Raw genomic sequence first — 27,352 nt, 5'->3', positions numbered from 1 at the left:
ATTTGGATAAAACTGCTAAATGCCTTGTATAAGTGCAAAAATGATAAATTAATAAATGGATATATAGATTATTGTTTAAGCTAACATTCAACATGTACATGTAATAGAAACCTAAATGTGAAGCATATAACTGCAGGTAAATTATAATAGTTAACTTTTTTTTTTTTTTAGACCACATGAGGTTGGGAACTGTTTTTTTCAGTGAATGTTTCCTTGCACTGTGTTCTTTATTTTGCACTAATTGTTCTGACAGAGCACACAGTTCTAATTCACAGCCATATTTTCTAAGAGAGACTTTATTTCCCATTGAAAAACAAAGTATTTTACATGTTTGCCTTTGAATATTGCACCTTGTATTTTTTTTACTGTAAGTTTTCATTAAAAATGATTCACATTTGAGTCTCTTTAAAACAAACACCTAAAACAACACAAAATTTTAATTAAAAACATCACTACTGTTCGAAAACTCCTTATTTACAGTGTATTTACATTTACACACATTGACTTTAACCTGCAGGGGGAGCGGTTCTACACTGACTAATGACACGAGCTATCAAGGTAGTCAATTACAGAGGAGCTTAGACACCGACATGCATGTTCAGAAAGTTGATCGATGGGATCTGGGTCAAGTGTTACCTCATTTTTCAGTTCATTTAAAGGCACTTCCTCCATAAATGGTAACACTGCCCAATCTTTCAGTCAAAGTGTGATTTTTCTTCTTTCACAAAAGGAGTTGTATCTATTGTTGTTGCTTTAATAACACATATCAGGTTTCTGTGCGTGAAGGAATGAGATTTAACGCATCAGAAGAGGCTGTACATGGGAACACCCAGGTCTTTTCTCTGACACGTCTGACATTTTTATAGTCAGGTCCTGTGTTGACTGGAACAAGTGGTATTTCATTTCAGATTGGCAGGTTTGCGGCAGTGGAGCCATGCAGGATAACAGTTTTCAGCTGCAGAGTGCTTTCCTCTTTTAGTAAACACATGCATGCAAACCAGGTATGTTGCAGCACAGGTAGTTAAAGATTCATGTCATGTTCACTGACAGCGTGTCACACATTCCAGTGGTTTACCTATGGTGTAGAACGACCAAGTCTTTTATGATGGCCCTCACGATCGTCATCCTTCTCCTTTTGTCTTTCATTTCCTTCTTTATAGAAACCAACACCCAGAATGAGCCCCGTCCAGTGTTTCTTTAGGCAGTGTTTGACTCAGTTTAGTAGTTTTTACATGTAAACACCATTGATTCTAATTAAGAGTACGGCTTTTGCTGTTGGCGACAACGCTCGCCGCTTGCATAACCCTGTAGCGTTCCCGTAGGTTTCTCCTCCGCACGTGCTCATTGGTGATCTCTATGACGTTGCAGATGGGGAACCAGCCCTTCTGTCCGTCATGGAGGCGGATCCCCTCGTACCAGCCTGAGGAACAGAGGAGAAAGACAGACGAGGAGGGACGGGGGGAAGGGTGGAGAGCAAACAGGGAGGGGGAGGTTTCTGTATCGTTCATGCAAGAAAAGTCAAAATAAATTAATAAACTGCTAAGGTGGAGGGGGCAGTCATGAGGATCAGGGTGTATAAACAAGAGTCAAAGGGGGGGAGTGTGTTAATAATGCAAAGTCATGTCAGTGTGTTGTATTAGGAATCCTGTCTGCACCACATTCTAAAGTCTGCCTAGGTCCTCTGATAACTCGCATGGAAAAATGAGGTAGTGATATCACAAAAGAAGAGACTGATAAGAGTTTTTGGAGTTTTAGTGATAAAGGTCAACCAATTATCAGATCAGATATTCATATTTTTATTTATCACTCTGTTATTCCATGCAATTCTGTGAACCAACAACTCAAGTGACATCTACAGTAATAACTGAAGCAACACATTGTTTCCAACTATAAACTCCACCCAGAGTTAGGGTTTGTTTGTCTACTCTGGTGTTTTTCATCAGTGTGAGGACACATTGACTCTGCTCCACATTCAGACATACAGAGGTAGAGAAAAAAAAGTTTTGGACACTCCATGTAATTGTGATACTTTGCATTAAGTCATTGAACTGTTCCCAGTATTTTTCAATTCTCCAAATTCACATGGTCCTTCTATTTTTTACTTATGATGAATTAAGAAACAAGACAGTTACATTATTTGCATAAGAAAAGAAAAAAAGTGTCAAAAACTTACACTTATCATGAATATAACGTGTTGTTTCTGATTTTGTGATTTCATGTTTGTTTTGTCTAAATTTTGATGAAGAAAATAAGTTTAGTCTGAGATCTCCCTCAACAAAATGAAAACAATGATGGTTATTTGTGGGTTTAAACAACAAAACATTGAGATATTTTGAGTTTCACTTGATAGTGTGAAGCAAATTAACACTAAACAGAAAAAAATTCATCATAATCATTGTTACCGTCTGAAACCCCAGTGGTGGACACAGGTTTTTATTTGGTATTTGTGATATATTACATTAAGAATCACTCTTAAAGCTATACCGTATGATGTGGCATTTTTACACTTTTCTTTTGTCATCTTAAAATGCTCCTAATAAGCGTGTGTCAAACTAAAATGTAAAAGAAATCCGCCAGGTATTGAAACTCAAAAATGTTTAATTCTCATATATTTCTAATAAAAGTCTGACCAATCATTTTAGTCGGTCCGAATGAAATAATTGGCCGAACCTGACTGAGCCTCCTGTCAATCATCCATTACGGCTGTCCACCATCCAATCCATTATCGCTGTCTCACATCCGATATGTGTCCCTCTGAATCTGACACTTCACTGGCTCTGCCCCTCCTGTCACTGACCACAGTCTACTGTCTAGGATGTGTTTGGATAGAACTGACATGCACATGTGGAAGGGATTAAACAGATTTATGAACAGAAACAACAACTGAGGGGCACAAACGGGAGTCTGATGAATGAAGGATGGAGATAAAAGTCCAGAAGTCAGCTGTACTGGACTGAACAGGTCTGCATAAAGCTCAGCTTTTATGACGGTGGGACTCATACAGGTTCATGTACATGGTGTCACACTATGTAGGATGATGTAGGATGATAATTGTATGGACTATGAAACTTCAAATGTCCACAGAAAATTCGCGAAGGCCGCACATTCACAGTGTGCGCGCCCATCCCCTGGGCACTGCAGTGAAAACACTGACCCAGTACTGCACAGACCAGGTCTACTGATGGAACAGGAGCTGCGGGCCCGCGGCAGGTGGATGATGCATCTGATTACTGAGGGAGGGGTCCGCGGACACGCCAAAATGGACCGGACCTCCGCCTCTGCTTCCTCCTCCGTTTCCATCGCGCATCAGATGAGAGGAGGAGAGAGGAGGAGGAGCCTCAGAGCTCAGGCAGAGGGAAGGGGGCGGGGCTTTGGAGGGAGGCGGGTTGTTCATGTTCAAACTTTTACTAAGTGCTGTGAGAAATGCCACATCGGTAGGTATAGCTTTAAGTCATTGAACTGTGCCCAGTAGGAGCAGGACTTAGGCTCTATAACCTTACATTTTTTATTTGACTCTAATGAATATAAAATTCTGCATATCTTCCTAAACTTCCTATATCTCACACACTAGATCTTTAAGTTGAATCAAAAGGTAATGTGATGTGGATGGAGTATTTGACATGATAAAACCAGTAGAAGTGAGAGTAACTGGTGTCTGATTTACACATTAGGAGTAAGTTTAATAAGTGAATCAGCAAAGAGGATTTATTAATTTAATGAAATATTATTGTGGAGTTATTATGATTTATCTAAACTATATATTATTCCGATTATCAGTCATCAGTCTCTTTGATTAACGTGGAAAAACCCTATTAGCTGACTCATCATTTAGTCCAGTTTCTACGACAGAGGATAAACTGTAGTAACCTCGGGACCGTTCTTACCCTCATTGGTTTTGCGGATGACATTGATGATATCAGTGGGCTCCAGGGTGAGTTCGTCTGCCTGCTGAGCCAAGTACTGCTCCACACACTGCACCTGAGGACAGTCTGTTACACAAACACATGACCGTTACACACTACACCTGTTAATACCCTATGAAGTACGAAGCAGTACGATGTCTGCGTCCTCACCCCAGTCCTCGTAAATCACTTCGTCTTCATCTCTATCAGGGTTGGTCGGGTTGGGGAATGCCGCCATCCACCTGTGCATGTCAGACCTGTTGAAAGCAACATCAAAAAGTTCGATGTCAAACAAGAGGCAACTACTTGTGGAAGTACTTTAATGTTGTAATACCACCTACAGCCACTAGATGCTGCTCCAACAGCCCTGACTTTCATGGACTTAAACTGCACTTGTCTCCAAAAAACCAAGTCAATAATGTTTCCCCAGATCTCATAAAACACTTTATTTCCTGATCGTCAGATTGACTCTAGTTGTGGTTAATAAGTTCTATTTACAACACTGTTACATAACGCTTTATGAAGTTACAATTGTTCTGAGTCAGTAAGTTAGCGATTAGCATTAGCTCAACCATGGTTCCTTGCGTCTCTGTAGCTCCGCCCCTTTTTGCTCCAAAAACCCTACATACCTATGGCTAAATAACAAATACAGCAGAAACCAAATGGTGACATCCTGGTTTCTCTGTGCTCTATACCAGGAGTACTACAATATATGACCTTTGGGCTAAAACTGGCCCGCTAAAGGGTCCAGTCTGGCACATGGGATGAATTTGTGATATGCAATAATTATACTGAAGATGTAAATGTGAAAATGTAAACATTTTCATAATGTAATTTTACTTTTTCACTCTAAAACAGTGAAAAGTTGGGATTTGTCATCATTTATAGGTTATTATGTTATCATTGTATTGGTCTGACCCACATAAAGCTCTTTCCATAAGGAGAACACAACACTAATTTAAGAGAACTCATCATTTCAGTGTAAAATGTAACTGTCGACTGTGGTAGAAGGTGGATAAATAGAGTTTTTGTAGGTGATTATATACTTGGCGCCATAAAAAATGCACGGGTCAGAATAATTTGTATATCTGGAGATAAATTAATTGGTCTGGGGTTAGCTTCATATTAAAGAGGGAAGCATTAGCCATTACAGAATGAATTGTGGACAAATTGTGATCAACTTAACATGTTTATTCAGTCACTGAATACAGGTCCTCAGAAATTGTAAGTATCATCATTCAATATTAGGTGTGTCCACCTCTGGCTTCCAAACAGGCAGTGCAGCGACGACGCATGGAACTAAGTCTCATGATCCTGTTCTGAGGGGTCCAAACCTGTCTCATGTTCTCTGGCACTCAGACGGTTGATTGTACTGCGATGACAGTGCAGACGACGAGCAACCTCACCATGGCTCAGACCTGCTTGTAACATGCCAATGGCACGTTCTCTCTGTTGTATCGTAAATGGTGGTATTTTGAGCTGGCAAAAACATTTGGGCGTTTTCTTTTACTGCCTTTATATCGGCTATTGACCACACCTAAAGTTACCAGTCAAGCGTGACTCTGTACAAGAGATTCAAATCAACGTCCAAAATTAAGGGATTAGTCCAAATGCTGATGTCGCGCGCGTCGGAAATGAAAAAAATACAGCTGTCAACTGTGTTACTCATCTCGTGAGCAACATATACAAAATAGGCACCTGAGCAAATCATTTTCTGGAAATTACGCCACATGTTTGGACCGTGTGTTTTTAATGGTGCTAAGTACACATTCATGAAAACATAATTATGCATATAATGTTGCATTTGTTTAATTAGATCTCCCTAAATCTTACCTTTTGCATCTTAAACTAGAGTTACTGTCAGTTTGAGAACTCTACCATCCAATCAAGTTTATGTCCATGTCTGTTGAGATCATATGTCGTGAAGACTGTAATTGAAGTGCATGTTTTGTTGAAATCAAGGCCCTCACTGAGATGAGAAACATGTTGTCTTCAATTATATATAAGAGGTACATGTCCACCACAGAAACTTCCAATAGCAACTAAGAATTATTGGAATTTTGGTATTTAGGTCTAAGGATGCTATTTTAATCCCAAAAAACTCTGTCCTGAGTTGTACGGACTGGTCAGTGTGTTCTCATCATGAAAACATGATATATAGCAGTCACATAATTGTAATCATCACAGTGGAAACGCAGACGATCAGCTGTCCAAGTTGTATTTCTTTGGGTAGAAATGCATCTTTTTTTCTTTTTTTCTTTTTTTTTTGCAGAGGAACATAACCAGAGGAGGCTAACTCAACTCTAATCATTTGTTGTTTGTGAAATTGGACAATGTTTCCTCAAGGTTTCAGACATCGTGTTCCCAGAATGGATGGTTCATTATGATTTAAGACGATGTGAGCACATCATAAAAAAACAAGATGGCCTCATATTGATCTGAACATCATTAACGAGTACGTACTGAGACGGAGCTTTGATCAGTCGCTCCATCATGCGTCCCTGGTGGTTTTCCAGCAGGGTGAGGTTAAAGCAGTGCTCGTATGGACCGCCGCTGGCACCACCTTCATCCACCGCCTGCACCTGCACCAGAGAACGATGAGCATGGTCGAGTACCACGAAACGCTCTGCCCTGTTGAGAACAAAAGCATATGGACACTAAAGTCAAGCAGCAAATCGGTTTGACCTAAAAAAAAAAAAGTGACACTCTCATCAGTTCCCTTATGTGACATATGTAAAAAATTAACTCTTGTGCTGAATACAATGTGACTTATTTGAAACGACTTCCTACTACATTTGAGGAAGTATTGAGTCACATGTTCAGTCTGTTTTGTTACGGAGGCATTTTGACACATCTGGAATAAAACCTGCTGCGATCCATCTTTTACAGTGTCAATAAAAAGTACAGATCCAGTAGCAGCTCTTTGCACTTTGGTGTTATCGAGTGTATTATCGCTGTGCTACTGTTTTTTTTTTAAATCATTACGGTGCTAAAACTTCGGACTAACCCCTTCTTGGCAGCAATGACAAGAAGGTCGTTGAAGAGGAAGAGGTTTACGGGGGTGAACTTTGCCCTCATGTTAAACAGAGTTCCTCCTTTGGACATTTCCTGGAGCTCGCCCTTCTTCTCTAGATAACGCGTCTGGGAAATGATGGGAATGGCCTGCGGATGTCGGAGAGAAAAAGGTCAAATAAATGAATGAATATGGAAGACAACGAGAAGTGTCCAAGGGACTGAAATCCAACCTTGAGTTTGTCAAACTCCAGTGTCTGAGAGACATGAATGAGCTCCTCCATTTGCCTCATCTTCCCCACCTGTGTGTTGCACTCGTCGATGATCTGCATGTGAATATTCAACCGTTAGCACTTAGAGGCAACATGACGCCATTGACAAGCAAATGCAAGAAGCAGGACAGTGAATAAAAAGATGGATTTCACTAATAGAACATAACATGGGTCTATTTATTAGTAGATGTTTTTATACAGACATTCAACATATTGTATGTTTAAGTTCATTAAAGTCTCACTCAGACAAAACATGACATATATGTGATTTTTATTTGGGTTTTTTTTGTTTTTTTTGTTTTGTTTTTTTGATGATTTGTCAGCAGATTGGGGATGATGAGTGAAGGACGTTTACCTTCGACACAGAGGCCAAAGCCTTGGAGGCCGTCTGCTCCTCTTTTGTCCCCTCCTTTGTCCTCTTCAGGATGTTCTGAAACAATACACAACTTTCTATTTTTAAAACGGACAAACAGCATCAACAGGATGCATTTTTCCGTTAAAAGGCAAACGGTCAGGAGGTTGAGGAGAGGTATGTTTACTTGTAGGTCAAGATGTGTTGATAAGTTTGACTGAGGAAGATTAGTCTGGAATGAGGACGTGGACTTGTGTGTTATTTTTTGTTTAAACACGGATGGAAAAATTTAAGGGTTACAAGAACTAAGTGTATTGTAGTCAAACTGAAGATTGGGTTTATGAGACTTTTTTTTTTTTTTCTCTTCTTGAAAACAAAAGTAAAACTACACAGACCTCAAACCACAAAACCTGAATGAAATCTGACTCTCAGTAAATCAGGTCAGAACTGTGAATCCATTGGACTCAGATTCTTACAACTGTATGATCCAAACATCCTCACATCCTAAAGTCACACTGTAACACACATTTAATGTGAATTCAATGAATAGCTTATACATTTATTCTTCTTTTACTGTTTATACACACAGACACATACATTTATGTATAAAAATTCTGATGAAATTTAGATTACTTACGCTAAAAAAGGTAGAATGATCTCATATTTGATTCTTTTTCTCATTTTATGAAGAACCTTTGAGCTTTTTTTTGACTAAGCTTGTGATGAAATATAAAATGTTAATGCATATAATAGAAAACTTTAACCTGTTAAACCCCGGTCCATTTGTTTTGGAACATTTATTGTAACACAAGACAATGGATTAGCCGACAGCAGAAGCTTTAGTCATAGAAAACCAAGTTATGATCAGACAACAGTAATGGTAAGACAATATTCATAAAATCACCCCTACGTTTGCTCTTCCTTATCTTGTTCAGTGAGTTTTATCAGTAGAGAAATAATACTCGTACTGCTGGATGTGCTTAGTGTTAGCTTAGCGCTGCAAAGTTTGTCTCATTGTTCAGTTGTTTTATGAAATTATTCAAGACAAATGCTGTTAAACTGGTTTAGATGTTTGTCTACATGTAAATGCTCGTTGTTTGGTTGTGTTTGGTTTTCTGACAGTTGGTTTTGTTGAGTTTTCAGCTTATGTTCTTCTGGTTACGTGGATGTTTAGAATGTGTAATGTATTTTGCTACAGGTGTTGTGTAGCATTACCATGGCAACACAAACAGAACTGTGGTGGGTTTAAGGGACTGCAACTATAAACAATATAAATATAGACCTGATATAGAAAACCAAACACATGCAAGTCTGAACTGTAGCAAAAAGTGAATCCAGAAAAACAATTCATGCAGAAATGGAACATGTTAAAGGTTTAATATGGAATATTGTGTGGTTTGTATATTTTAGTCTGTTGTGTAGTGGGAGATGTATGTATGTTGACAGTAGCTAATTCCATTTTTACACTATCTAGTGCTGTTCACTGTTGGTACTGCAGAGGAACAGAAAAGATGCACTGAAGGAATCGGGAGGAAGAATAAGGTCTTTCACTAGAACAATGTTCTCAAACTTTTTTGAGCAAACGCCCCTTTTCATCATCCTGAGCCTCCTGCTGCCCCCCCCTCACAAATATTTGCGACGGGGGGTGGGGTGGGGGGGTGGGGGTATGTCATTGTGCTCAGACCCGACAAACATTACCGGTGACGACAGGGGGGTGCTGTGATGTTATTGTGGAGGAGCGGGGGGCAGGTCACAGAAATTCACCATTGACATAGTTTACTGCTTAATATTGATACTTATACAGACTAACGCCCCCATTTCGGTCTCTTTCAAATGTTCATTGTGGCTGGTTTCATAGTTTGAGTTATTGTTTGTTCAGTATTAATTGTCAGCCTTGTAAATCCAAGCTGGACTGACTGTACATATCCTGACCAAGGAAAATAAACTTCTCACTTTGTGCAGTAATCTACACCTGGCTTTTCTGCCTCCATCCATAATAATATATATTATATAGACTAAATATCATAAAAAATTAACGTTTATTTGAAACATAGTAAACCAAACTATTAAATGATCAAAAATAATTTAATTTTAGCAAAAATGTCTCCGTTTTGAATGTCCGGGGTTGCCAGAAATTTGTGATGTTAAAATGGGGTCATGAGCCAAAAAAGGCTGGTAACCACTGATTTAGAACGTCAATGAAAACCAACCCCATGCTAAACCTTACATACTGAACCTTTAATGTTAATCTACAGCAGCAACATAAGGTCCATAACAGAAATATATCAAGTTTAACAAGTAACTATTACCAGGCGGAAGACTTTTAAATGTTGCAAAGAATGTGATGTGTGAAAACTGGACTCATGATACATCTGGTCGTATCACACAGTGCTGTTTTAGGAGGCGTTAATGGTGCTCACCTCGATGAGCATCTTGATTCGTGTTATTCTTTGAAACGGCAGCAGCAAGAAGGACATGAAGGGCAGCCGCTGACACTGAGGAGACTCCTGCAGACGAGCAATGACTGTGGCAAACTGCACATTGTTCTTCCTGTGAAAATACAGGTGAAGTACGGTAAATGCACAGAAGAATGGAATAAAACCGATGACGCTGTGGTGCTCTTGAAGAACAAAGGTGGTTTAGATGGCATTGTTTGGCCATGAATTCTACTTCTCCAAAAATAGAATATCCATACTTCCTCTGGTACTTAACTTCTGCAATGTTCTGAACTATTATAAAGAGCATTTCTAGCACGTACTTCATTATTAACCTTTGAAATGTGATATTAAAGACAGCAAAGGGAACAATAACAGTGACAGAAAATGAGCGATGTTCTTTACATGAGCGATGTGTAGGTTTTCTCCTGGTAGATCTGGTTGCGGACGTAGTCGATGTATGCAGGGAAATTATGTTGGGCGTGGTAGTGGATTATGTCACAGATGTCTGAGAAGACCAGGTTCTCAAATATGCGGTCCTCCAGGTCCATTAAGAACCTGCAGAGTCAGACAGCAAAGGTTTTCCTCAATATTAGACGTGACCCTTTACGTTCAGCTCTCGGCCTGTGTTTCCCTTTCATCTTCCGACCTCATGTTCCAGTTCAGCTCATAAACCACATCTCCATTTCCCCTTTTTCTCTCCGGATCTCACCTCTCGCTGACCTCGCGGACTCTCAGGATGTTGGAGAACAGAGTCTTCTTGTCCCTGATGATCAGCGTCTCCACCAGATCCCGACTGTCCAGGAAATGTTCGGTCAGAACTCGCAGAGATCGAAGGTAAGAGGTCTCCGACGTGAGGACCTCAAACATGCTCTGTGAGACAAAGTCAGATGAAGTTCAAGCCAGATATTACAAAAGTTATTATTACAAAAATATCCCTTCATGGTCCCATTTAAGAGGTAGCTTGGATTATATGCAGGGCTTGAAGATAAAATCAGGGAAACAAATAAAACAAATGGAACGGTCAAAGTTGACGTTGACTTTTAAGGTGCATCGATCAACTCATATGTCAACAGTCAAGAGAAAGATTCCACCTTAAATGCTGCCTTTTACCAGTAAATTTTCTTCCCCTCACAAGGTTAACTACTAAAACCATCCTTTCATTCACTGCTCTTTTGTCTGACAGTCTTTATTTGTGTTGCAAAGAAATGTTACAACCCCAACCTGTTAAACTTGCCAGATGTGCTGCATTCACTGTGCCTGCAGGATATGAAAGTTTGTGCTATGTTTTAAACTATTTAGACTATGTTTATTTTGCTTAAATTGTAGGAGACTCGGATGTGATCGAAAGTGAGAGATATGGAGATGTATTCTGATGCCGGGTCACGTACTTGGAACTGTACAATAGTGTTCAAATGACGATAAATGCATGTTAAAGCCACATCTGAACAGGGTGTATGGAGTACCTAATCAAATCCCACTTCATTTAACATATATTATATATAATAGTCTAGGAGCCCATTTACATTCACACTAATATTCAGATCATTATTTGATTTATGGAGTTATCAGATTATTCATTTAAACAGTATAATCTGATATGTTTTATCAGATAACAGCAGTAATCTGATTATGTGATTTCTCCCCAATACTCTGATGTCTGCACATGTGAAAAAAAAAAAGAACAGAGGGGATGCAGCCAATAATAAATGGAAGACAATAACAGGGAGTTTGATTCTACCGTCACTACATATGTACATACTCCAAAAGAAATCCAATAATGGACTGAAACGTCTGAACCAGGGTTTTTCAAATATCACATTTCTGAAGTGCATGTAAACGCATCAGATCTGATTATTACAATTATCTGATTACTAACAGTTATCTAGATTTTTATGGTAATGTAAATGGGCTCAATGTTTGGACTGATTCTCTCATCTTAAATTTGTGGTGTGATATTAGATCATATAAGCATTTATTAGAGTGAAACTGTACAATTCCCTGTTGGTTGGAGTCATTGGAATCACAGAAATGTGTGAAATGTGAAAACACACAACTCGTAATTGTACAGAAATTAAAGTAATTAGAATCCGTTTTGCATTATTCCATCATTTACAAATTTGTCTTTTAAAAGATAGAGTCACAAGTGAAGTCATAGTTTGTGGTAAATTTGTTAAACTGGCTATATGTGGTATTTCTATTCTCAAATATTAAAACATCACCTAAAATTATCATTAGTGTTTAGAATAAAGAGCGGTGAAGTTCTGCCAAAGATGCCAATGTATTGGATTGTTCAGATATGAAGTAAATGTATGTCCAGTGATGGGTCGGTGGATTTATGTGACCACTAGAGAAAGTTGTGAGTCACAGTCGTGAGTAGTAGTAGTATTTGTAGTGAGTTAAACGTGAGTGGAAGACAATGACAGTTTGGTTCTACCATCGTTACCTACGTACATACTCGGAAAGAAATCCAATAATGGACTAAAATGTCTAAACCAGGGTTTTTCGATTATCATATTTCTGAAGTGTATATAAACGCGTCGGATCAGATTATTACAATAATCTGATTACTAACAGTTACTGTATTTTTATGGTCATATAAATGGGCTCTATGTAAGCTGCTGTTGCATAAATGGTCCACTGTGCTGCTGCATCAGTGTCTGCCCTCGGTGGTTTGTTCTCTGCACAGTCATTTTGACTGTAAAAGCTTTCATGAACTGAGGCTGAGCTGAATTAATATTACGTTACAGCAGTGAGTGATGCACTGAAGCAGAATGGACGTCACATTATCATTTTAAGACATGATTTAACACTTGATACAGCATCTCCCCTTTCTCCTGCTCTTATTGATCTGTCTTTATGGGATGTCTCTTCCACACATTAGCCTTTCCCGCCTCTCGTCTCGTCCCATCAGTCCCCTCACCTCCTGGTACTTGCACTGTTCGGGACTGAGGTTCTCCAGTACTCTGCTGTCCCGGATGACCTGGAGGTCCTGCCACAGGGTGCTCTGGCCCGGCGTGGGCACTGGGCTGCTCCTATTCGTCCCATTTCCGGTCCCGGTAACGCTCGGTGTCCCACCACCAGAGCGGCGGGCGGTCCAGTCCATGGAGAAGTCAACACTGGTCTTGCTGATGTTACGGCAAACTGTCTGCCGCCGGATCTCCTTGGTGATGACGGTGGCCCGGTACGTTTGGTACAGAGGCTCTGAGGACAAACAAGTCAAGAGGAAGGTTAACTGGAGTACTACTAAAAGTAAAAACAGAATTATTGCTGGTGTGATTGACGTTAACACTGAAATTACACTTTCTTAATGTATTTATGATTGGTTCATTAAATATTACTCCACATGGAAGACAAAACCAAGCACTCAAGCATAACATTATTCACAAAAGCAACTAAACAAAAAAAACAAAAGAGAGATATTTATTAATACTGAAATTACTATCAACATTATTTGGATTGTTCATTAATCTGTAAATTACTTCCTCAATCACTTATTTAACTGTTTGGTAAAGACTGTCTCAAAAACCCAAAACTGACATCCTCAAATAACTTCTTTAATCCATCACCCAAAGATACTGTTAATTATATTTACTTGAAAATAATACAAATTCAAGAAGGTTTTTTTTTTTCTCCATCAAACAGCCAAAATATCTGTTGATTTATTTAACTAATTATTATTTATTCAACAAATCGATTTATCCATTAATCCCTGCAACTGTACTCACATCAAACAAAAAAAAAAATGTTTTAGCAAATAACAAATTCTAAGTTGGCTATAAACAATAAATGTTGTGAGGTTTTCATTGATTACAAAATTTCACAATAAATTCACTTTCAACGTCATATGTGTTCAACACTGATTTCAATCTGAATCTGTGTTAATTTCAGTTTCTTCTTGAAGATGACTTGATAGCACATCTGGATTAAATGTGGAGGTAGAATGTTGCAGATTAATACAGAAGTATATATGAAGGCATGTCTGGTGACATATTTCTACCATTTGAGGGTGTCAGCTGAGAATAAAATTGAAATTATTTCTATGAACTGAACTAGACTGAGTTGTGTCCGGAAGTTTTGGGAATGACACTAGTTTTTCTTTTCACAACATTTGCTGCCTAAGTTTTATACTGACCAACAGAAGCATTAAATAGATTTCAAAGACTTTTATTGAAAACTAAATCACATTTAAACAAAGATTTGTGTCATTCCCAAAACTCTACAAACTGATCCAACTTATGCAACATTTATGACAGTACGACATTAATCCCTTCCACATACTCTGATGTAAAGACTCACCATCCTGCAGCCGGGACTCCCACTCGATCGAAGACTCTCTCTTCAAAGACCCACTCCTGACTGGGCGTCTAAAATAGTAAAGAATGACAAAGGAGAGACAAGAATGGATCAGAATGAAATACACAAACTGTCCAACAATGATGTGCATGGTGAGGTAAAGGAGGGAAGAGGAGATGTAAAGGGAAAACGTACGGTTCGTCTACTGTGTCTTCTTTCTCGTCTTCGTTCCTTCCATTCTCCTCTTCTTCTGAAAACACAGTAAATGTTTCAGATACGACAATAATCTCAATAGACAAACTGACATTACAGTTGTAGTTCCCATTTCAAATAGGCTACTCTCACACACAGAACAGCTAAATTACATTATATTCCCTTATAAATTCCTTAAAAGAACATAAAATTCTGTAATGAATGTACAGGCAAACACACAACTTCTACTTAACTTTTAACTGTTTGGTTTGTCCATTAAAGTGCTTGTTGTTTGGATTGTGTTTTATTTTCTGATGATTGGTTTTGTTGAGCCTTTAGTTGATGTTCTTCTGGTTACTTGGATGTATGAGATGTGCATATTGCTACAAGTGTTACACAGCATTACCATGGCAACACAAACAGAACAACAGCTCAACAGGTTAAAGAATCATGGAACACCATACACATACATGTCAGATGAGACCGCAGGTGAAGTAAAAACAGGCTGACTTTGTTGAGTACAAACCTTTTTTCTGTGTGAGGGACTGTAGGGAGGCGCTGCTGAGCCTCCGGGGGTCTGTCTTTGGCGGTGGAGGAGGGGGCCTGAGAGGCTGGGGGCTGTTGGGAGGTGGAGTGATGGTTCGCTGGGGACTTAGGCCGCTGGCTGTGGAGCTGCTGGGGGACGGGGGCCGAAGGCAGCGCCACTCGTCCATGGTGGGCTGAGGGAGGGGGATGCCGGCTCGGTGCACTGGCGTCAGGTTGCGGCTGTCCGGGTTCAAGGGGACGCGGGGTGGGATGGCAGGTGGGACGTCCTCTGGGCTTAGGGACAAACCCGCATCGGTCTGGAACTCTGACGTAGGGTCTGAAGTGCTGTAGGACAGTTTAGAGCGGCGGGGGGGCTTCTTGACTCTGATTAAAGGTATGTCCAGTTCCTTACACTCAGACGTGCTCCTCTTTGGAGTGGGGTCAATCACTGGAAGAGTGGCCTCATAGATGTTTTCTTCTTCGTCTTGTGTGGGTTTCATGTGACTTGGCGGTGACTGAGTGCGCTTTGGTGGAATGGGCGGAGACTGGGAGCGAGCGGCAGAGAGGGACGAGAGGACAGAGTGAGGCCCCGGGTCCGACCTCCTCCTGTGACCCTCAGCAATCAGAACATCCAACGAGTGGTGGAACTTTGCTTTCTCTTGTTTCAGCGTCTCAGTGTCATCCATCACTGACGTCCTGTCTGTTTCGTCCCCGGCCTCACTCTCCCCTTCCCCTCCCCTCTCCACCTCCACATCCTCCTCCTCCCAGTCCTCCCCTTTGTCCTCCCCCACATCGCTCTCATCCTCATCTGGACTGTCCTCCTCCTCCTCGGCGTCCACAGGGACCCAGATCAGCTTCATGCCAGGTCGTTGGAGGTGACACACACAGCTGCAGGCGGGGTCGCAACATGGGCTGAGGGGCGTGTCCGGGCTGTGCTCCGCCTCTGCTTCTCCTCCTCCAATCAGCTGGATGTCCACCTCTTTTCCATCAGGTGCTGCATCAAAAACACACAACCATGAAATACACATACAGTACGATGAATTTCCTTACATAACACATTGGCTACTGTATGTAATGTTGGAGGACTGTCTTTGTCCTCCCATTTCATGTACATGTCCATTTTTAATGCCGCCTTTTCTCGGGGAGACTAACTACTAGTTTTGAGACTTTGGATCACAGAATAAGGCAACCTGTATCTTTGCAGCCTTTTCTTTTACATGATTTTGCCATGTTTTTTGCCAGGTTTCAGTCTCTACATACATGCTTTAGCTCCATCTAACACAACTGTGACTTCTTTAAAGACATACATCATTAAACTAGACAATTTTTCTCCCTTTAGTCCAGAATGATAATGAGCCAGACCTTCTTTTAGTACTGGTAGAGGATTAAAACAAAGCATGAGAAATACATATATTTAAGAATGCAGTAGTATATTGGCTGGAAATTGGTATCAGTTGGTACTTGTTCATCTCATATTGACATAAGATGTATTTTCACTGATGCCAGTGTCAGAAAGTTTTTTTCTTAAATGCGTATATCTGAATCTGTGTTCATTCATAGATAAGGTGATGAAGGACTTAAAGCCTTAAAACAGTAACTATTTTCATATTTATAACGAATATTTTTTTGTTAAGGAGGATAAATTAAAAAAACAAAAAAAACAAAACATATATAGAAACAGGAAGTAATATCAGTACCGGCATCAGGTATTGGACAAAAAGCAATTTTTAATATCACATCTGCTAAGAATTTTGCAATTACTTTCAAACACATGCTGTAATATGCAAATAATACAGGAAATGGATTAGAAACTGAAACAATTTCAGATACTTACACATATGTCTACCTCAAATGACATTTAATAGTCCTGATCTAATTACATTTCAAGATTATTTGTAATGAACAACAACCAGGACTAAAACTGAATCTAACTTGAAATGTGCTCATTACATCCAGTGTTTGTTTTGTCCATTCTGGGCTTTTCAGTAAAGACATATTAACTCTGGTCCATGGCAAAACAGAGTAGCAGACTGTAGTGCACCTTAATGCTAGATGCCACCAGCTATGAAATGGAAAATCATTTTTAAAAAAAGTGATATCATGCATTATTTTATCTCACTTCTTCATCTTCTGTAACTGAACATTTTCCTCATAATGCAAGAGAAACTAAAACGTAATAAAAAAAGTAAACTAAAACTAGTTAATTCCTCAAATTAAACCTGAACTGAAATCCAAAGACAAAGTGAAAGGCTAAATAAAAATACATCTATGCATTTCAGTGTGTTTATTTCATATATGACATAAGTTTTCTTCTTCCCACTCCTTTTCAAGCAATACATATTGAATTTATTTTGTTATTACAAGTGTTCATGGCAATTGCTATATTGTCTTTATTTATTGTTCTTGATTTATTAATTTATTTGCTCTGCTATTAGTTCCTTGTGCACAAAAAAGTTTAGTCTTTTCTTCTGCTCGAAACAAATAAATAGAAAGAAAGAAATATAATTGCCTTAGCAGCTAACATATGTCACAGTCAGTTGAAGGAATATGTGTCATAAATAACATTTTCAGGTTAAGTGATTGCCTGTTTAACATAAGGATGTGAATTACCACTAGTGAACCCTGTTGTTTGAGATTGATGCTAATTTTCCCTTCAGGCTAAAACACGAGGCTCCGGGGTGTGAACCTGCCATTTCCTGTCCAGTTCTTTCCTCCATGTGTATCCCCAGATATGGCAGCACTCCATCACTAAAAGCTTTTTTTTTCCCATCTGCCCTCCTCATAACATCTCTGCACTGGACTGACTGGACCGGCGCTGAGTCAGCACTATGCAAATACAGCACGTCTGCACGGCGTTAAGTGCGGTTTCAAATATTCATGGAAAGTTTTCGGGGGGGTTTGCATTGAGAAAAATCCAATATTGACCAAAGGAAATCGAATGAGCGCAAGAAAAACAGGAGGATCTCAACTGAAGGTTAATGGCTCAGTGGGTTTTGGAAAAAGTTTCAAAGCCAAAAAAGAAAATTGTCTGTATCCAGATTCATATATTACATTTTGGTAATTCGATAAAACTTTTGGGAGAAACACATTTTTTTATTCCTGTGTTTTTCATTAAAAGTTTCACCTAAAAAAATAGATTTAAAAAAACAGAAAACAACTCACATTTTGTAATTATATTAATGCTACATAAGAATCCAAAATAATTTAGTGGAGCAACTGAAAATAAATCTCATAAGGTTCTGATCAGACAACTGAAAAATATAATAGTTCCTGCTCAAAATGAGGCGCAGCTCTATACTAGTATGTGTTATTAGGAAAATTGAGATTATTGGCTTTTTTGTAGCATTCAACAAAGTATTTGGATGACAATTATTTTTAAAAAGTCTTTGCAGATCTTTCTAATTTACTATCCTCTCAGGACCCTCAAGCCAAAAAATTTACTTGCACAAAAAACTGCTATAAAATCATCATATATCAATTTTTTGAGTGTTTTTCCTGCATAAATCTAACAAGCAACTTCACCTCTGCTTAAAACAACCAAATGTTCATTAATTTTCCAAAAGCTGTGACGCAAAAATAATGATCAGCAAACCGAAAAAGAAAAATGACGGAAAAGGACAAAAATCACCTGAGCAGTCCTTCTGATGGCTTCCAATCAGCTCAGTAGGTTCAAAGAAATATTGAATATGCTATGATGTGCAAGGAAAACTGGCAATTTTGCAGAAAAAAGACATAATATTAAATCTTCTGCTCAACTCACTGCTGCATGTCAATCTGACTGTAATTCTGACAACTCTAGTAATAGATAAAGAGATGCTATGTTTAGTGGTTTAGAAAATGAAGGAAGGAAGGAATAAAGTCATAATACACTATTTCTTTTAATATTGCAACATATTAAGACTTTCCATTGGATTTTGCTCTGTATCATTGCGACTTTTTCTTTATATGAAACTTCTTATAGGCTTACAACATAATTCATAACATTACAACTTAATTAATGAAATCTCTTTGTAAAACTTATAATAATGCAGCTGTCACACAAAAAAATGTATGACAGACTGACTGATAGTATATAAAATTATCACTACTTGCAGGGGTAAAGAGGTTTTTCTCATTCACTGGATTAGTATGGACAGTATGAGTATAATCTTTTAGTTCTGACAGGAACCAAAACAAAGAAGTGGATCTCAGCGTAACTGTGGAGGCAACAAACAACATTTATATGGTGACAAATATCCAATACCGCGTCACTTCCCCCGTTTCCTCTGTTGTTGACTCATCATCGTGACACAACAATGGAATCAATACCAACACTGAAATCTCGACACGTTGGAGTATCTACACTTTATTTTATCTCACTGCAGGAGAATGTGGTGTCTCACTTCCTGCTTTCATTGACTTTACTTTTATGACTGTGCACACTCATATAACACCCTACCTTATGCTAACAGAGACGTACACAGGTGATCAGCTGACCTACAGAACCTGTTTACCATGCGCCAGCGGCACCACACCTGTCTGTTGGAGAGCTCTGAACAACACCCAGAATGCACTGTGGAGTCACCTGTACAGCTTCACACAAGACTGTGACGCCACATCCATTAACAAATGTTTTAATGTAAAAGGATCCGTTTAGCACTTTATAAATTTGGCCTGAATTACCCTTTAATGGGATTAACTTCTGATCATCTGACTTGAAGCTGTAATAAAGAACTATAATTACTGAGCTACCAGTTCTAAATGAAAGCCAAAGGTAAAAGTCTGACCCATATTAACACTGTTTCCTGAATGTCACATGACCAAGCCGGGTAATATTTACCAATAGAAGAGTTATATTTAGAGTCAACCTTGTCCTGCTTTGTGTATTGTTGGTCCATCTTCAATCATATTAAAATGTACAGGCATTAGATTTACCGCCTGAACATGCTTTATTATTATCCCCAAAGAAAATGTGATAATATAGAATCTGAATAAAAACTACATATTGTTTCTCATGTATTTTAAGTTTATCAAGGCCACACCGCTGGGGGGTTTAGGGGTCCTCCCACAACAAAACTGAACATTTCTTAATCAAAGATATACAATTTCACATTCTCCGGTAAAACTCAGTTTGGAGTACCTCAGGGCTCTGTTCTTGGTCCACTGGAATTTGGAACCTGAGTTTGCTGAAACTGGTTTCCACTGATGCATATGGACTGTACCTGATCGACCTCCTTCCACAGTGATGCTGTCTCCGTCCTCTCCCGCAAGGGTCTCCCTCTGCTTCTGCAGCATCCGACTCCTCTTCATGGGCAGCGGAGGTGCTTGTTCTCCCCCCGTCTGAAGCTGGAGCTGCAGACTGAAGCGGCCTGGTTTGGGCTTTATCGTGGGTGGCCTTTTGAACCGTTTATTTGAGGTGTGTTTTGTGGTACCGTTGGCTGGTTGTTCCTCATTTGTATTCTTTCCAGCCTCCTGTTTGCTAAACTTGTTCACAATACTCTTGACCTTCCCTCCAGAGAGCCTCAAAGTGCTGCCTCTCTCCCCCAAAGGAGGGGAGCCTGGTTGGTGTGACGGCTTCGGGGGGATCTCTGGTTTGAGTTTGCATTCGGATTTGACTGATGAAGGCGACGTGGGCCGTTGAGATACTTCCTGAACAGACATGGCGGCAATGGCAGGTCCTCAACTATGATGTGTTTTAATCCTTGCGCTGACCAATCGGTGGTCAGGCTTTAAGAGCAAAGGTCAGTGTAAACATGTCATCTTCCCCTGAAAGTAGAGTGAACAGAAACAGGAGGTTAAAACTTCTGATATTTTAGAAAACAAAAGAAAAACACATTGAAGTATGAGTATAGGAAGATTTATGGTCACAACTTAGATAATTCAATTGTTAATACACCTTCAATGACAATATTTGATGGACAATTTTGTTTTTTAATTTTAAAAGCCATGCTAGTAACTGCAGCTGAATGATAATCTGGCTTTCAACTTTAGTTATTCACTTAAATTTTAAAACAGAAACAACTTTATAAGTGATAATGAAAGTTAAGACACCCAATCCAATTCATCTTTTGACATAAAAAGGTGACAAAATAATTTTTTTTTTTTTTTTCGGTTGCTTGACTTCTTTAAATAAATCTGTACTAATGTCTACAAACAAACTGAACCAAATCATTATGGCTGTGGAGCTCACTAGACATGTCCGATGCTCAGAAGATGACATAATTTTTATTAATTACATTAAAGACATTGCCAAATTTTCAAATTAGGCCTGTTTCCAGCTTTGTTAGGGTGAATACAAGAGGGTGTTAAAAGGGTTGATTTAGCTTCAGAAGGAAGAGAAAGAAATATTTCATCCTTTAATTTATCACAAAGATACTGGAGATAAATACAGGGTGTCCCATAAGTCTCCATACATAGGAAAAATAAACGTTTCTTGACATAAACCATTTTTATTTATATAATATGCTCTATATGACTGCCATTTTGTCGGGAGCACATTTCAATGCGTGTCCTCCACTGCTGAAGAACTATAAAGAAGAAATATAAAGAAATACATGTTAGAACCATATATGTATGGAATGTATTATGTCTCCTATGTATGGAGACTTATGGGACACCCTGTAGAAGGGGATGAAAAACTTTATCTGTAACAATATTTGCCTCTGAGATGTAGTGAAATATAAGTATCAAACAGTATAAAGTGGAAATAATCTAACCATTGTTTATCTAAGACCATGTCTTATGTCTATTTCACCCCTTTTTTCCTTTTTTAACCCTTTTGTATTGATTTTTTTTTATTTTTTAACATCACAAAGGTGCAACCCAGCATTCCTGTTCTAGGGAGGTTCCTGTTCTTAATTTTGTATTGTATAAATTTCATCTTTTGTATTGCTGAGGGAGGACCAATCATCCTTATCTATATTGTCTGTTGAGTCACGGGTGTATCGCTGTGCAATTCAGTTGTAATTTACAGATGAATGGATGAGAATAGTGAATTGTTATGTAAATAAACATGTGAACCATGGAAAATCCTAATAAAAAGAAGAAAGAAAAAAAAAAAGTGGAAATACTCCAATGAAGTACTGAGATCGATCTCCCCACAAGACACACCTTTACCTGGGTCATACATTCATTATATTTCCCATCTTTCCTTGTGCATACCTGCAATAAAGATTTACAACAAAGTAATAAATATTCTCGTACTTCCATTACAGTATAATCCTCAGCTCAGACTTTGAGCTCCCTGCTAAACCCAAACCCCCCCAACTTCCCATGTACGGCCTTAGAAGGACAATGAACTTTGCGCTGTAAGGACCCACTCCCTCCTGGTGAGAACACAGGATTAGAGAACCAGACGATACTGTAATGAAAGAAAACAGTTGAGATACTGGAATCCACAACCGTCACATTTTACAGTCACATAGTAAAGTGAAATCCTGCGGTTCAGCTGATTTTATTATAGTGAGTTTCTCTGAAACCAACAGCTCATCAAACTGTTTATCCATGTGCTGCTTTTAAGACTAGAATGTGTCGGTTTCCATTTCATACATGGAAAATAACCTGTAGAATGGTTACGAGACTATGTGGAACTTTTATAGAATTACAGCTTAATTGTCAGTGCAAGTGACAAGAGTAATATCAGTAATATCCACTAAACTTTTCTGTATTATAGCTGCACAGAAAGCTGACATTAACATGTTTCGTAACGTGCTGCTTTGATCCAATTAATAGTTAACCACTGTTTAAATACCATTTATATTCACTCCACCCTGTCCATCCCTACAGGTCGAATAGTCTTTCATGTGTGAAACAAGATAATGTGAGCACTTTTACAGAGATGCTGAAAAGTGAAACTAAATAGACTTTCCCCGAGCCTTTATTTAGGACTATTATGTCTGCTTTGTCTCATATCTATTCTGTGCTCTCTGTGTGAAGTTGACTTATTTTACACTGGGGTATAAACTAAAATAAAGGAGAGGTAACAAAGCCTACACTACTGTTTCTGAAACTTTTTATAGGGATGACAAACTTAAAAGTTACCTAAACTGCTCCTTTTATTGCTGTGTCTGTATCACTTTACAATATTCTCTTCAATAGATAAGCCAGATAGGTCATAAATCACAGCATTTTCTGCAGGTTTTAGGACATCGACAGCAGTCGGTTACAACTATAACCCATTTCGGAGTCGACGTCACAGTCTACGTCACCACAGTTGCACACGCAATCTGGTGGCAGAAAAACACTGTATATCAACAGAGGTAAATTGAGAGATCTGAGAGAATAGAGAGAAAAGAGGAGGAAAATGTCCTGATGTGCTGTAGGTTGTCAGAATAGAAATGCTAAAAAAAAAGCAACCTTCACTTTTACCAAATACCACCGATGAAGACACCCTTTTAGGCAAACCGTAGACGCTTATGGTTGTAAGCCATTAAATGGATGGACTGGACTGATGAAATCATCTGGAATTCTGGGCTCTGCAGTGCCCATTTCATATCAGTATGTACATTAAACGACATTTACCCAGCCATGCAAGTGCAGTTGGCTGTCAGTGTAGAGTTGGACGACTTGTCCATGATCGGCCACATCTTGTAAAACTGCATTTTATGCCCTTGTTGGTGACTAGGCAGCATGTCAGACCTCAACACACCAATACCTTCACACAAATCTCGGTATTCAGTATCCTAGACATGACCTCAAAGTTCAAATTTGTTATATATTACAACCTGTTATGTGTTCTTTGCACTCTTAAACTGAAAGGGTCAAACAGGACGTTCACTAATAAAGAGTGACACGGGCTGTGTATCTGATTTTTCTCCCATGAATTGTGCGACTTACCACGGTATTCATACCCTTAAAATGTCCAGTGCACTAAAGTTATAGGCATGGAGGGGTTTCTCTGCCTTGAGCTTTTCTTTTGTGTAAACGCTGGGTTTTTCAACAGCATATAAACAGATGTCCAGCCACTGTAGCTTATGCCATTTGATCGGAGCCAACCATCACGATTCAGGAAACCTCACCCCGCTGCTAATGGTCAACTTATCTTTGTAAGACACCTTGTCTCTTGTTGACAGACCATTAAAATAATCGAAGGAGGCCTCTCTATCTTCCATTACTTTGTTTCTTTCCTGATTTTCGCGCTCCTAACATATACTGTTGACACCACAACTGTCACTTTCTGCCACCAATTAGGCCCCACCCACAAAATACATTATCACTGTTTACCAACATCGAAATGGTCTATACATAGGTTTTTCTTAATCTCTGTAACAAGACTCAGTGTGATCTCCGTTTTCACTCAACACGTTTTCAATTCTTCTATGCAGATGATAATAGATTTACTAATGATACATGTACAGACTGCAGCAGAGGCTCCACTTTCTCAGACGACTGAGGCTGTGTGGAGAAGCTAGATGTTTTATTGGTCGATCCTGGAAAGTATAATCAGATACAGCATTATAGCGTGGTTTGGAAACCTAAGAGAGCAGCTGAAGAACAAGTTAGCCAGCATGCACAACGAGACAGATATGGAATTCATAGGGTGGAATTATAAGTCTACAATAATGAGTGTGACGCTCCCATGAACATCTATGCCTTCAGGTTGAAGACTCAGGGCACCACAGTGTGAATGAGATTACCTGAAGTTGTCATTAGTTCCAGCCTTCTTTGTGCAGAAACAACATGTGATCTATGTATAGACACTAAGCACTTCCATATTTGCATCATGTCTGTCACATTTCTGTTTGTATGCTGTTAACAATGTACGCTACCCTCCACTTTGGTAACTTGTGTGCACTTCGTTTAATGTAGCGCTTAAGTTTATTTTATCTTACTGTACTAATCTCCTGTTTCATGTTGTGCAGGTTTGATTCAACACATGCCAGGATTCCTTATTGTTTTGGTGATTCATGGGAATGTAGGTCACACTTAGTATTCATTTTTAGCTATAGAAGCCATTCAGTTCTGATTTTTTTTTTTTGGTGTGTGTGTGGTTTAACCCCAAGTGACCGGTCATTTTTGTTTTTTGATGTGATGATAGTAGTGTTTATGACTTATGGCATGAATTTCTGCAAGTTTTAACAATGATGTCAAAGCACTGGTAGTTTTTATGTGAGATTCAAAAATGTGCTTTCAATGTAAGTCAATATCTGAAAAATAAGACCAACGGCCCTGTAGCTCAACGGCATGTTCTATCAGTAAAGTTCTGCCACTATGATGAGTCCTGTGGTCTTGATGCAGGAGATCAATCTCTAAATAGAAGTGGGTGGTACTTTCACTGCAGGATAACTCAACTAATTAAATGAAAGTCCATATATGACTTCCTATCAGTGCTCAATAGTAACTATACTGATATCTGTAACCATTTCCATGTTATAAGCCTGCAAAATATGGCCCATTATAAGTAAAGGCAAATGTGTTATATTTCAAAAATTCGTCAAAAATTAAAAAATCAAAATTTCTCAAAACTGTGAACAAACTTTGCAGACATTGTCCCAAGGAAGCTACATATAAAATTTTACATGAATCCAACAGCAGTTTTGTTAGAGAAGATGCTTGAAAAAAAAAAATACTACTGCAATGTAATCAGTGTTATTGATAATCTTTGACATGTCCACGACTCTGATAGAAAACAATGACACATCCCCCCACCATATATTATATAGCAAATATCTCATATTTGTGTTTTGTTTTTGTTTTTTTAAATAAAACAGGTGTCATCATGTATTCAAACTGGCATTTACTTATTTAAAATTATTTAGCTGAATCAGTTTAAGAAATTTATGCTGAAAAAAAAAGAAAAATTAGAAAAAATTATTTATATATGATGATTTTACAGCAGTTTTTTTACATGCACATTTTTTGGCTTGAGGGTAGTACATTAGAGGGATCCATAAGGGTTAATATATATTTGGTACAGATTTCATTTCTGTATCTTCATAAAGAGATGGAGAAATAAATCTATATACTCATTACAGCAATGAAATAATGTATGAGGTAACAGATTATCTTACTCTTTTTATTTCCTCTCTTTAGTAAAACAACATATTCTAAATACTTCATAAATGGAATTATCATAGTATATTTTAAATTGTTCCCTCTCATTAGAAAAACAGGTAGATTTTACTATATTTTTTTTTAACCAACATGAGAAAACTACAATAATTGGACCAATACGAACCTCACTGCTGTTAAAACATGCTTCTTCTAGAGGCTTTGTTAAAATGCTTTAAAGGTCCAAGTAAATTCCTGATCCAGTGTTTTGGAATGTGTCTGTATTCATGTATTGTTGGATCAGTGCTGTGAAATAATCAGTCAATGATAATTATCCCAAAATAACATTAATCAGCTAATGTTTAATTACCACCCCAAAGCATTTATTATTTCAGTTGTACACTGAAAAATTACACTTATTGAATAAAAACCATAATATAATGGCCTGACAATGCAAATATTGTGCACAAAGACATTCGACATGGGAGAATTTCCAAGTCAAACTGTATTCAAATGAAAAAAACAAACAGAAAAAACTGGATCTGTGACTCTTTCTGCCGATACAGTAAAACTCTATAAAAAGACTTGTGATGACATCGTGAAATCTAACTTCTGTTCTGTGACCAAATGTTCCTGCTGCAGATCATGCTGCCCATATGTTTTATTTTTTCTTTTTTTAACTGTGTCCGTGACAGCTGATGCAACACCAAACCAAACCAGGGTTAGTCATCTTCTGAGTCATGCAGAGAAGAAACCAGACTTCCAGAAGAAGAGGTCACTGCACGACCGGGTGCAGCCGAGGAGTAAATTTAGCATGTAGTGGCATGTAATTTGAATTATGCACAGCAGCGACAGGGAGCAATGAGGACACACTGGTATGACTGATAAAGGCATTATGAATTATGCTTTTGGTTTTTGGAAGCTTTTTGGAAAATTATTAAAACCAAATCTCTGGTCACATATCACATCAGGACCTCTTGTGCATGCAGGTCACTTCAGGGTCGCATTCAGTTCATACTCAAAACTGACAGAAGTCGTATTTAATGTGTAATATGAACAAGCACATAAAAAAATCTGATTTCACCCAAAAAAACGAATTGTGCATTATGACCTGCTGTCTGAACGTTGCCAAAGACTGCATTTTCACATCATTTTAAAAAACTATAATTAAAAAGTTTGATGTCCAAATTAACCCTTGACCTTTTAAAATAGGCGACTGCACTAATACAAAAATCTGAACTGACATATATTTAATATACAGTACTGTCTTCATCGAACTATGTTTGTTGTTTTTGCAGGGTTAACATGATAACACCTATTTATTTCTTATTCTCTTTTTTTTTGAGATACAACAAGAAAATATGTGCATAGCCTTAAAAGACACACAAAAAACTGAAC

At 38.5% G+C, this 27,352-nt stretch overlaps 1 protein-coding gene across 2 annotated transcripts in view; it reads right to left on the bottom strand.

Annotated features, from left to right (window-relative positions):
- Positions 1-276: 276 nt before the first annotated feature.
- The window catches only part of arhgef15b (Rho guanine nucleotide exchange factor 15b), a 31,099-nt gene continuing 4,023 nt past the window's right edge, over positions 277-27,352 (bottom strand). The window contains exons 2-16 of one of the 2 annotated variants that reach the window (XM_030161840.1): positions 20,188-20,731; positions 14,988-15,980; positions 14,465-14,519; positions 14,273-14,340; positions 12,897-13,177; positions 10,686-10,846; positions 10,379-10,531; positions 9,959-10,088; positions 7,542-7,616; positions 7,148-7,240; positions 6,910-7,064; positions 6,366-6,533; positions 4,074-4,159; positions 3,885-3,989; positions 277-1,420 (exon numbers count right to left, since the gene is read on the bottom strand). In XM_030161840.1, the coding sequence (XP_030017700.1) occupies positions 1,251-1,420; positions 3,885-3,989; positions 4,074-4,159; positions 6,366-6,533; positions 6,910-7,064; positions 7,148-7,240; positions 7,542-7,616; positions 9,959-10,088; positions 10,379-10,531; positions 10,686-10,846; positions 12,897-13,177; positions 14,273-14,340; positions 14,465-14,519; positions 14,988-15,980; positions 20,188-20,626 (3,132 nt within the window). In that variant the 5' untranslated portion in view covers positions 20,627-20,731 and the 3' untranslated portion in view covers positions 277-1,250. The remainder of the gene's footprint in view (positions 1,421-3,884; positions 3,990-4,073; positions 4,160-6,365; positions 6,534-6,909; positions 7,065-7,147; positions 7,241-7,541; positions 7,617-9,958; positions 10,089-10,378; positions 10,532-10,685; positions 10,847-12,896; positions 13,178-14,272; positions 14,341-14,464; positions 14,520-14,987; positions 15,981-20,187; positions 20,732-27,352) is intronic. The other variant, XM_030161841.1, reaches the window with a different exon arrangement.

Source organism: Sphaeramia orbicularis, chromosome 18 (genome assembly GCF_902148855.1).
Source record: "Sphaeramia orbicularis chromosome 18, fSphaOr1.1, whole genome shotgun sequence".
NCBI classification, from domain to species: domain Eukaryota; kingdom Metazoa; phylum Chordata; class Actinopteri; order Kurtiformes; family Apogonidae; genus Sphaeramia; species Sphaeramia orbicularis.
Note: the sequence above shows the minus strand (reverse complement) of the source record. Positions and strands in the feature narration are given on the sequence as shown.